The sequence below is a fragment of the Pieris napi genome, chromosome 23 (genome assembly GCF_905475465.1).
Source record: "Pieris napi chromosome 23, ilPieNapi1.2, whole genome shotgun sequence".
NCBI lineage: Eukaryota > Metazoa > Arthropoda > Insecta > Lepidoptera > Pieridae > Pieris > Pieris napi.
Genome location: NC_062256.1, coordinates 471,718 through 484,429, shown reverse-complemented (window position 1 = coordinate 484,429; position 12,712 = coordinate 471,718). Strand labels below are relative to the sequence as shown.

Genomic DNA, 12,712 nt, shown 5'->3' with positions numbered 1-12,712 from the left:
AATTTAAATTACATTAAATACGTAATCTACTCTCCATCCGTATTACGAATTTTCGATCAGGTCACGTGTCCTGACGCGAGTTTAACATTTTTAAGCCATTCCAAAAAAAGTGTACAACGCCGCTAAAGAAGTTTTCAGTTTTCACTTCAAAAATAATTCGTTGTTGTGAGTTCTGGTACGTACCAAAACCCGTATTATACAAATAGTAATGAAAATCTGATCGACACAGGTGATCAACGCGTGTCGCGTCCTCGCGGCTCGCAGCCGTTCGCGCGTCGCGCAGGAGAACGGCCGCGCCTTTGGCCGCGCTTGGGAGGCCGCTGTGCGACTGCTGACTGACGCCGTGGACGATCTGACCACTATTGACGACTTCTTGGCTGTTAGCGGTGAGTCTTCAGATACTGCGGTTTGTTTGAGAGTGCGTGAGGCGAGGCAGCATAGAAATACTTGTAAAAATAGTGTGGCATTTGGGGACTGCCGCGGTAAAGCTATTGCATAGTCAATTTTGTATCAACTCATGAAATCATAATTCAAGTTTTTTCTTTGATATTAATTCGATCTACCAGACTCAGACTTACACGCCTATATAGTCTGTCTCACTCTAACGCGTACCGGCTGCGCTTACGCTACATCACCGATTTCGTGAGACAAATGTGAATACGCAGTATGCGTTCTGTCCCGCTCTAACGCGTATTAGCCGCACCTATATTACGTCATCGTGTGTTATGTATTTATTTTCGTTACGGAATTTCTTGATGCGGTCGCCGCGCTCAAAGCCCGTGACAAAATCTATGCAATAACTTACACAGTAATCTAGTCACAATTAGTACTTAGCGAGAATAATAGAAAGAAGAGAAACCTGAACGGAAAGACATCAACGAGAAATAATATGAGAGGCAGAATTGGTTGTCGTGAACAGTGCGCTGCTCGCGCTGAAACTGGATACAGACCCCGCCCACCGCGCCCATTATCACGCATGACGGTAGAATCACCGACGCGGTGGAAAAGAGGAGTGTTATTCTTGTTATTTAAGGCAATTTCTGCCGCGCACCACCACTATGTGGAACCAGCTGCCCACTGAACTATTTCCCCTGTTATATAAAAAAAAATTAGACATCTATTATGTAAGAGTTCTGCAGCTGAAATCCTGGTCATCATAAATTATATCTAAGAACCGTCTCGATCAAGTCAACTGCCTAACAATAAAGAACTGTTTTATAAAATATCTATCTATCCTTTTTGTGTCAAAGGATAAAAAAACATCTTAGCTTATGTCGAGAAAAGTAGAATGTTACTTCAATCTTACGCACGGTTATTGTACCAGAGCTGCTTTAATTTTACTTGCGTTTTAAAGTTTTAATGTCCAAATCTATATATATAAAAGAAAGTCGTGTTTGTTACAACACTTATAACTCGAGAACGGCTGGACCGATTGCCATGGTTTTTGATTTGTTGGATTTGTTTCCGTCCCGAATAGCAGAATAAGCAATAAAATATCGGATAAGTTATCGAATAACAATAAATTAATTAATTAATTTTACAAATGCAAAAACCATATGGTGCCATCTGTTGACAAAACTACGCATCATTTTACGTCGAATTCATGACAGTTCAAGAAATTCCGATCTTGAGGTGAACGAGGAGATGCATAACCATGCTTTGATCCTGATCAAAAGATGTTGGATATCAGAAAGTGCTTAACATGCAGTATCGCCATATTGACGCTAGAGAGAAGATGCCTAATGTGTAAAACTGCCATTCTTCTTTCGCAAAACATTTCTGTATTTGCAAAAAAGTTGTATTAATGTAATACTTAACATTAATGAAATCCTAAAATAAGTTAAATTAAAGTAACAACGATATTATAAGGTTGTAGGGCGGAACGAAGTTAGCCAGGTCAGCTAGTAATATTTATAAAGCTAACTTGATTTATTCGATAGGGGAGTTGATTTAATAAAATCTTGTTAGCACTTTTGAATTATATTTTATAGGGATTGCGTGATTTAAGTAAACTTGTTAAATCTATAATCGTAATTATAAGTAACGGTTTTGGAGACAGTACGTGCTTTGAATGGAAATAAAGTTTTTGTAGTTTTACTATTTTAAGACTTAATTTTCTTTTTCGGTTTTTTAAAGCTTCTTTTTTTAAGTCAAATATAGTAGGTGAAACATAGATTATAACCGATTTGCAAAAAGGAAGGTATCTGTGGCTCGTATGGTTATGATAATGTTGGATATGGATAATCTATTTAGGCTTCGCATCATATGTGGTTTTGTATGTGTGTTTGTCCACATATTTAGAATAAATGTCATAAAAAGATTACCCTCAATATTGATTTATTTGAAATAATAAGGATTAATATTATTAATTGAGCTTTTTTTTAATACTTCGAGAACAACTAGAGTGATCAGAGTGTGTGAGAGAGAGGGCCTCGGAGAGCGAGAGAGCCATCTAAAGTTGACAATGATATTCTATTAAGAAAACGGGAAATTTTAATTACATTTATCAGAATAATACAATTTAGGGAAGAGTCGAAGTTTCACCAAAATCGTAAACTTGCTTAGGCAAATGATATTTGTATGAAGTAGGTTCCGGTGTAAATTTAATGTCTAAACATTTTCATTTGCTTCACAGAGAATCACATTCTGGAGGACGTGAACAAGTGTGTAGTAGCCCTGCAAGAGGGAGACCCGGATTCGCTGGAGCGCACTGCCGGGGCCATACGCGGACGAGCTGCTAGGTATGTGAAGCCGGAATGCGATTTTCCATGATAAAATATATATATATACTAGCAGACCGGCCAAGCGTTGCTGTGGCTAAGGTTTTTGATATATTACATAGTAGCAAACTATTCAAGCGAAATGGTAGGAGAACACCAGTTATGGGGACCCCCATCCTTTATTGGTGGTTATGCCATTAAATTGTAGCTTATTTGAAACGTTGATACTTATAACACAGCGCCATCTGTTAGAATTGTATCAAATAATAAACAAATATTTTGCAATAAAATAATATTCCGACTATAATTTGAGATTTAAACTACCCTATCTTTTAAGTTGGATCAAACTACACACGGTGTGCAAATTTGATTGATATCGGTTCGGTAGTTTAGGAGTCCATTGAGGACAAACATTGTGACACGAGATTTATATATATTAAGATACTAGCTGACCTGACAAACATTGTTTTGCCATGTATATTATTTTTAGGAAATAATTTTTTAGTTCAATAAAAATAACTATCTACTATAATAAAAAATAGGGGTTGATCGTAGAGGGGTGAAATTAGGGTTGTATGTATTTTTCTATGCAGTATCATAAAAAAATAAAAATAACAAATGTCTAAAAAATAAAAAATACAAATTTAGGGGTACCCTTAACAATTAGGGGTTGAAAAATAGATAGTAGCCGATTCAGACCTACCCAATATGCACACAAAATTTGATAAAAATCGGTCGAGCCGTTTCGGAGGAGTTTAACCACAAACACCGCGACACGAGAATTCATTAGATATCGTGGAACAAGTGGTTTTTTAATGTAATATACGTAGGAGGCAAACGGGCAGGAGGCTCATCTGATGTTAAGTGATACCGCCGCTCATGAACACATTGCCAGATGGCTCGCAAGTGCGCTGCCGGCTTTTAAAACAGGCAAACTATCAGCCAGGGTCAGTTAAGATTAAGTGACTTTGCCTGGACACTAGATACATTTTGGGCTATTTAAATTGTGTGTGAATGTGGTTTTAGCATTTAAATTAATTATTTTTGCTGACAGCCTTAACAAATTAAGTGTTACGCCATTGGTAACGCTTTAAATCCTCAACCCTAAGGTGATTCGAACCCCGTTTGCGAAAATGGATTTGTCTGGGTGTGTGTGTTTGTGTGTGCAAATTTCACGATAACAAACTATCTAGTATGTCAAATCCTATGCAGCTATTTTATAACTAACTAAATTAAATAGTAATTCAGTTTCAATAATGGACCCTGGTAAGACCTTGTCGTACCATTCGGGAAAAAGGCGTGAAGATATACAGTGTAAACTCCATGTTTAACCACAATACCCCTTAAGCGTCGAAATCACTCGGCTTTGGTTGGTTTAGCTTGTCTTCCATACAATGATACACTCTACATACCATTTCACCTTCAATAACGACAATTAAATAATAAAAAGTACTTTTTAAGTTGCCTAAATTAGTTAAAACTGCGAAGCTGTGAACGTTGTTTTGTTGCTTAATTGTCCTAGCGTAATAAACTCGACTGTCGGTATCATACGTACCAACTTTCTAAGAAATCCGTTCTTTTGTTTACAAATTGGGATTGCTTGAGCGTACTTTATCACGAAGACGCCTCAAAATCGCAAAATGAATAAAATAAGTAAAAAAAAGAGTGCGTGTACTTATGTACGCGCGTAAGAAGTTATACTTCTTTGGCTTTCTTCATTTTTTTTAAATATCAAATAATTAAAAATAAATATTTAACGTTAATAATTTAATAATATTTAATATTTAGTATATTATTCAATTATTAATTAATATTCATAATAATAATTATTATTATTTATTATTTTATTATATTATTCATTCTATTTAATAACCTTTTAACTAAGTAACATTAGGTCTTTGTGAAGCATTGCTAAATTTCTTTGAAAAAATAATTAAAACTCCTTTATTTGTTTAAAAGGTACTACAAAGGTCATTATGGTCATTCAAAATTCTTGGCATAACTGCTAACTTCACGCATATTCTATTTCTTTTTACTTGTAACTTGTGTACTTGTTTGAAAAGAATTCGTTAGTGGGCAACTTCATACTGATAATTTTGTGTCACGGTGCGCGCGCATCGTAAAATTTCACTCTCATCAATTTTTCATAACGCGCCTAAAGAAGTATAACTTCAAAAATACTAAATAATTATTGGCGCAGCAAAAGCCGTGACCAAATTAACAGACTATACGCAATAGCGTTCAAATGACAATTGTTTTTTATGTAATTACTAACACAATTCCATTTAACGGCAACCCTTGTAACGTCAAAATGGACAAAGAGTTTTGCCGGGGGAAAGATAAAAATATATATATAGTGTTAATTTACGTCCTTAGTGATTATACTGTATATAAAAACCTTAAAAAGTATACGCTGAAGTTTATTTTGTATACAGGGTGTGTTCAGTGGTGACTCAAGAGATGGACAACTACGAGCCCTGTATTTACACCAAGAGGGTTCTCGAAGCCGTCACCGTACTACGAGACCAAGGTAAGTGGCTTTTTGGGGCTGCTGTTGCTGTTCTTAATGTTTTAAGGGTTTCTGTCTATCTATTCTAATGCAGTGTTGGCCTTGTGGCTTTAGCGTACGACTCTCATCCCTGAGGTCGTAGGTTTGATCCCCAACTGTCAACCAATGGACTTTCTGTCTATGTGCGAATTTAGCATTCGCTCGTACGGTGAAGGAAAACATCGTGAGGTTTAGACATAAAAAGACGATGGCGTGGCACAGGAGGCTAATCATCAATCTACTTGTCTATAAGATTGACAAATAGTCATGAAACAGAGACAGAAATCTAAAACCTAATAAATATAGTTTAAAAAAACTAAAAAACACGCTTTTAAAGCACATCAAACTAAAAAGTGAAAAATAATTCCTAATTTAGGCTGAAAATGGTAATGAACAAAAAATACTGGTATTATTGTGAAAAAGCGTGGCGCGCTCTGTGCCATATTTTTCGTCTATCGAGCAACCCAGCGTGTTTTTTAGGTTTTTTTTAACTATATTTATTTTCCACTTTTTAGTCCTAGCAGCAATACGTGTTGTCTCAATTTAATCGTATTGCTTTGTGGAATTAAAAAAAAAATCATTGTTTTTTCGAGATAAACCTATGAAATTATTATATTGTCGCTGATTCTTTATAAGTGTACAAAGTTTGAATTAAATCTGTCCGTTTAATGTGGGTCAAAATCGAGTCCGAATGAATCGGTTACATACATACATACATACAGGTGAAGCTAATATAAAGCGTGTAAAAAGGTTGTAGGTTGGTAGCGCCACTGGTTTCTTTTTTCATTAAAGTAGCGTCAAGGTGTTAAGAAAACTCAAGTTACTATAACTTATTTATTTTATACGTACAAAAAAATATATAAAATATTTTCAAAATATTGGTCTACTTAAACTGGTATTTTGTGATAAGTAAGAAGTTTAGTGTATTGCGATAACAGGTACATTAGCTTTTTGATATGGCGAGTATTTGCGAGTATAAAATTAGTTTTTGGCGTTCAGTGGTGGAGGGTGGGATCTGATGAATTCCAAAGACCGAAGTATCGCATCGGGGATCGGTGGTGGGGTTGGCAGATGGGAACCCTGGAAAAATAAGTTTTTTTTAATTTGTCCACTGGAAAGCTATTTAGGAAAATAATCAATATATCACCAGTATCGGTGAAATTATACCTGAACTTGATATCCGTTTTCGTCAGCTGTATACTGTAGCGATACAACTTCACCCTCCGGTGATGTCCATTGCGCCTGTCCTTGGACTACTTCTGCGGGATTCTCCTGCAAAAGAATATTCATGTTAAATAATTTGAACCAAGTTTCTTCTTTGCCGACCTTTCAGAGGTGATACGCTCATTGAAGGCCCCTAAGCCGTATCTGTTTGGACTAATACCTCTACTGGCAGCTGGTTTCACAAAGAGTTGGTGCGCGTCAGAATGTGCCTTAAAAATTGCTGTGTTGTGGGAATATCTGGCATCGTTTTGGAAAAGATGGAATTTATAATAAATGTACGAGAAAATATTGTAGTATTCGAATCTTTCCAATCTCAAAGTAAATTAAATGTTTCTTACACCCTGTGGGTCTTTCAAAGCGCCTTGCGCCCGCGCAGATATCCCGTTGTCGGTTTCAATGGCCCACGAGTACTGACCCTCGACACCAACGTCCAACTCCTGCTTCAGGATTTGAGCGGAACTGTCTTTGGTCACGATGTGTGATACGTCAGAGGCCGCTAAGGCTACGATGGAGGCGATAATTAGGAGTTTCTGGAATGTAAATTGCAATTAATGATATCATATTAATGAACTCAACATTTTGAAAATTCTTACATAATTAAAATAGTACTACATCTGGTAATAGTTCTAACTAAATACTTTCTTAAAAAGACAGCGTTGGGAGTTATAAAGGTCCGTCTTTTCATTTCAGTTTAAAATATTTAACTACTCGTTAAATTCTTATACGTACTTTAAGTCAAGATGCCTAAATAACAGTAGTGTATGTAAAAAGACGAAAATTAAATGGGTATGAAAATAACATCAGTAGGTTGAATCCGCATTATGCTTCCTTAAATCAGAGTCAAAATATTGAATCTCTCGTCTCTTTTCATTAAAGCGTAAACACAATTTGAAAGAAAGAGACGGCTAAACCTCGCACGCTGATGCCGTGAACACAGAATCAACGGCCTTGCCATTTGTGAGCACAATTATAATTCAGTTTTTGTTGTCCCATGCGTTTGCGCAACATTAGGCGTTAATGTTTGCTTAAACGCGATCTTAAAGGTCAATATTACCTATGCACATATTTTGTGTAAACAACGTGTGAATTGCTAAAATATTTGAGCAATTAGATGGAATTGCGGTGATTTGACAATTGGTTAATTAATCTCTTTAAATTCGATGTTTTCTAGTGCTTTTCGATAATTTAATTCAGCGTGAAGCTGGCGAATTAATTTGAGAATCGTTAGTGTCCTGTTAAAAACATTGTATACATTACGGAAAAAACAAATAATAAAAATTATTAGGAATGCTACGGGCGGACTTATCGCTAACAAGCGATCTGTTCCAGGCAACCCTAGTAAGGAAAAAAAAAAATATATTTTATTACAATTTACGAAAATAGGCTTAAGATGGAAAAGTCCTTTTTGAAGTGAACTTCTTTAGGCGCATAGAGGGTTTTTGTCGAAAAAAAGGGAGAGAGCGATTGAGGCCGATTGAGAGAGAGAGAAGGGTGAATTACCTTATAGAAATTCTATTTTTTTAATAAACGCCGAACAGCCAAACCAATTTGCATAAACACTCAGATATAAACAAAAATCGATTTTAATGCTAAAATTAGTCCTGGTTTCGCACGGGTACCAGACGGATTGACCATTATATTGGAAGAAATTTAAACGCCTAAAAGCTTCCTGAGCTTTCCCTAAATTGGTGAGATCTGCATGAGTGAGTATATAGCTTTTGAGTCCGGAGCTTGATAAATTCGGTAGTGGGCTAAACAATTTAAAAAAAACATTAAGAGCCTACTAGGGCACCTAACACGCAATGTTATGCAAATACTAAAATTGTAAGTGTTATATTTTTTTTTGTAAAATTTATGTTCACCACAATTGTCACGCATTTTAAAATAGATAGCTTGTATCATGTATATATGAAGTGGCGTACTTCAATAAATAATATTTAAGTATGACACCTATTTTGACAAACACAAATTAATTCTAATACACAATATACACGACACAAATCACATAATTAAATGAAATATTTAACCACTAACCATGTTGATGTGTTTACGAAAACTGTACTGCGCATCTGTAAGCTCGTGAGTTATATATGATCATCTTGAGGTCATTTTACAAGTTTTTTTTGACCTCAAACAAGTATTGATGGAACAGTTTTGGGGTCAAAATTGTATAATTGTCATCTCGATAATATTGACCTATTTTGTTTATGAAGGACGGTATTTTATTATTTAGAAAAATACCTAAATTTTCAAATCTAATACAAAAGTTGGAGTCGTTTAATGAAACGCATGCAGGTTTGTTTTAAAAGAGGTTGTATAGACGTAGACTTTGGGAATTTAAGACCAATATATAAATTAATATTTTCATTTAATTATTTTTAGTGTTTCGGAGTCGAGGTTCTTCATGGAATTTTTCTAAGAATTATTCCGTCGTTCATAAGTTTTACGACAACGGTTTAAATCGGTTAAGTTTTAGAATTCGTCCGTTACACACAACATTTATAATTTTAGTGTAGAAAACATTGCAGAAATGTGATTTGTTGAGATGTATTCTAAAATAGTAGGTAATTATAATATACTAACACTACACCTTTGGTCAATTGTATCATGTAACCGTCTAGATATCTTTTATTTATTTGATTTTTACCCATTATAAATAAATTAAAACAGCTATTTTGATAATAATTCAAAAGGTAGTAAAGGTTTACTAAAATTATTTTTCTACTATTAATGCCAAAAAGGCAGGCACTAGAGCCTTCTGGCAATGTGAATATCCATGGATATCACTTAACATCACGTGAGCTTCCTGCCCATTTGCCCGTTATATAAAAAAAAACAAAACAGACGTGCGTTTAAACTATAAAGTGAGTAATTAGGACAATAAGGACACAAAAAAGTTTGAGCAGTGTTGGCCTAGTGGCTTCAGCGTGCGGCTCTCATTCCTGAGGTCGTAGGTTCGACGTATGAATTTGCTGTGTCATTTTGTTTACGGGCGAGCCGAAAATGCTAAAAAATCATTCACATTTCCAAAATTTTACACTTTCATGAGTGGCTGTCTAGTGGCTAGTGGTAGTTTTCATTTTGTGCGTAATAATACTCGCTCGTCCGGTGATGGAAACATCGCGAGGAAATCGGCATACCTTAAACCCAATAGTCGATGATATGCGTCTGGAACTAAAGGCTGAGTTCACCTACTTGCCTGTTAAAATATTTTGTGAATAAAAATTGAATGAATTTCAAGAGTAGAAAAAATCATATAATATTTTTAAAAAGTTCTATTTTTTACAACTTTATAAAATAAGTTCCCATTTAGTTTAGTTATTATTACTTTTATTTAGTTATTGTTTTCATTTTGTGGTTGCTTGTTTATTTGATGTGTATGTGTGTAAAATTTGTCATGTCGTATTTTCTTATATAATTTTATGCATATACGTTGTTTTAGAACTTTTAAATAAATAAATTACCCAATAGATAAACGAGCTTAATTTAATCAATTGTTAACGGGTATGGTAACAAAAAACTAGTAACCTCATGACACGCACCCTGAGATGCGTTTGCGCAATCGCTTGGCTCATCTTTAAATGTTAATAAAGCACGGTCGTAGGCGACGCGAGTAGCGATTTGCATACTATATCATATGGGTCTATTTTATTAAATACATTTTGTTTAACCTACAAAATTTAGAAAAAATAAACAAACAAATATGACATGATCACCAGTTATCCTATTTTTTTAAGAACTAGTCGCCGCCTTTAGAATTATCTATGAATGCCCATGGAGAAGATCTTGTGCAGCAATAACAGCAGGCAGTCTCTTCGAAAAGACGAATATGGGATGTTATTAGGTTTTAAGAAACTTTTTTTATCCTGGGGAAACCCAATCACGGGCTCTGGGCCTATTTGCTACTCTCGAAAAGACTTTTACATTATTCTTTATACCCATGTCCTTACTTAGTACAATGAAGTCCAACGGAAGCTTCAGGAGAAATAAATTCTTTGTTGAATTTAAGGAAAACTTTACCAAAACGTCTAATAATGGTTTGTGATTTAAATTTGCAACATACGTAGACAATTGACGTGCCCTACGGTTTTATTTTAGTCTAGTCTATGCATATGTTTATAATTCCCACGACTGTATCTATTTTATTATTTTTTGGTTTTTAGTACATTTATCTTAAACATTGCAATGTATGTTTAACATAAAACCGTTTAACTTAAAAAGTTTTTTTACCTATTTTTATTTTCTAGTTTTTAGTTTTTATTTCGCATTCTGTTTCATTCATTTAGTGCTTCATTATTGCAAGGTTCCTTGCCCGTTAGTTTATATAAATAAATCAATTCTATAATATAAATATAATATATATTTAATTAATAAAATAGATACAGTTTTTAATATAATGTTATATATATATCTATAATATATATTTATATATTATATAATATTTATTTATTTTTATTTTATTTATTTAGTTTATTGTATTGTCACCAAAATCCAAAGTGTATACAAAATTTCAGATTAATCGGTTGACAGGAAGAGGGTGAAATTTGAATTACTAAATTTGACCCAAGAAAGAATAAAACAAACGGGGTGAGCTAAATAAAACCGTTTAAAAATGTTTAATTGATTCTAAATTTACATTTACTACCAGTTCGCAAGCCAAGGGCGTAAACAGGGCAAGAAACTCCGCCACTCTTTTTAATCGCCAAATTTTGAGGTATACAAATTGTTTGAACTGGAGCGAATCAATCCCAAGAATTAGGATCATTTAAATACACTTATAAAAAGCTTTATTGATTAATTTCGTTTAACGGGAGTTTTAAATTAATTCAGTGATACTCACCCATATTTAACGAAATTAGTCCAATAAGTGGTCATCCTATCCAAAATAAGTTGATCTCTTTTATTGACATCTTTATCAAGAATATCCATATCAAAAATGTAGCCTAATTCGTCTCCATGAGCAGCTCCCCATGTTTTGATATTCCCTGTTACAGTCAGTAAATTCCGTTTACCTGTGTACGCAAATACATAAAAGTATTGATTCTTTACACCACTATCATTAAAACGTTTGATACTTTTCACTGTAGGGTGGTTGAAGGTAACGTCAGAAGTAAATTTGATTATTCCCCATTTCGTGTTTATGCTTATCGGATAGTCGCCGATGTAGAATCGGCGTATTGCTTTATACGCAGCATCATATTTGTCGTCCTCTAGACCGAACTGATCTAAATAATCCTTGAAGGGATCTATATTGCTGAAGTACTCCGCTGGTTGATTGTAGTACATACCAAGGGTCTCATAAGCATCGTACCCGCTCAGTATGGCCATGTTTCTCGCTTTGGGTAGCGTTGATATGCTTGATGGATGTTCTGTCAAGAATGCTCCCTCCGATTCGTTTTCAACGCATACACCCAGTCTTATTCCAATCTCGTGAGCTGCTGCTATAACTAGTTTAACGTCGGTCTGTTTAAGGAATTGTAAGGCGACTTTTGCGTCATCAGTTTCGTAACCCAATTGTTTGGAAATCTTTAAAGGTGCGCTATTATCAATCTCGCTTAAAAGCCCCCGTCCATAAATAGAACCACTGGATAAAATTGCCTGGTTGAAGAGATTTTCATTCTTTGAAGCTATATGGGACTCCACTGATATGGAGCCAGCACTCTCACCATAAACAGTGATTTTGTTGGTATCACCACCGAAGTACTCTATGTTCTCCTTTATCCACCTGAGCGCTAAGGTTTGGTCTTTGAGCCCCTGGTTTCCTTGGACTTCTGGATCATCCAGACACATAAAACCATACGGTCCAAGTCTGTAGTTAATAGTTACGACGATTACGTCATGTCTGATTAGATATTTGGGATCGCTGGTTGTTCTTGTGCCTGAGCCGTCTATGAAGCCTCCACCGTGGATCCATACTAGTACTGGTACCTTGTTGCGTGTGCTGGCTTCGTTTGGTACAAAAACGTTAAGACGTAGGCAGTCTAGAGTTCCTGTTACCTCTGAGGATTGGATTTGTGGACAAATACGGGAATCGTCATATGCTTCGAAGATTTGTTCAAATTTTGGATATGGTTCAGCGGCCTGAAAAAAATGGTGATCAGCGTCCAAAGGTAAAGGTTAATCTATATATATAAAGAATTATCTAAAATTATTAAAGTAGCATTCGAAACCTTCGAATTTTGATAGGATAAAAAGATAACATTTGACAAACCACTTAAGA

The 12,712-nt window shown here is 35.0% G+C and overlaps 2 protein-coding genes across 4 annotated transcripts in view; one reads left to right on the top strand and one right to left on the bottom strand.

Annotated features, from left to right (window-relative positions):
* LOC125061140 (catenin alpha) overlaps positions 1-12,712 on the top strand; it is a 47,452-nt gene that overhangs the window by 10,863 nt on the left and 23,877 nt on the right. For all 3 annotated transcript variants that reach the window (XM_047666363.1, XM_047666365.1, XM_047666364.1), the window contains exons 13-15: positions 230-386; positions 2,636-2,741; positions 5,156-5,250. In XM_047666363.1, coding sequence (XP_047522319.1) covers positions 230-386; positions 2,636-2,741; positions 5,156-5,250 — 358 coding nt within the window. The remainder of the gene's footprint in view (positions 1-229; positions 387-2,635; positions 2,742-5,155; positions 5,251-12,712) is intronic.
* On the bottom strand, positions 6,089-8,631 carry LOC125061144 (larval cuticle protein LCP-17-like). Its single transcript, XM_047666368.1, has 4 exons — positions 8,527-8,631; positions 6,831-7,022; positions 6,436-6,540; positions 6,089-6,348 (listed from the first exon to the last, which is right to left on the bottom strand). The coding sequence occupies exons 1-4, from the start codon at positions 8,527-8,529 to the stop codon at positions 6,250-6,252; spliced, it is 399 nt and encodes a 132-aa protein (XP_047522324.1). The 5' UTR covers positions 8,530-8,631; the 3' UTR covers positions 6,089-6,249.

Bases quoted from the DNA above. Each gene is read 5' to 3' on its own strand.
- LOC125061144 (XM_047666368.1), bottom strand. The intron at 6,541-6,830 runs GTAAGAAACATT...ATTCTTTTGCAG, and splicing joins CTTTGAAAGACCCACAGGGT to GAGAATCCCGCAGAAGTAGT. The intron at 6,349-6,435 runs GTATAATTTCAC...TTATTTTTCCAG, and splicing joins AAAACGGATATCAAGTTCAG to GGTTCCCATCTGCCAACCCC.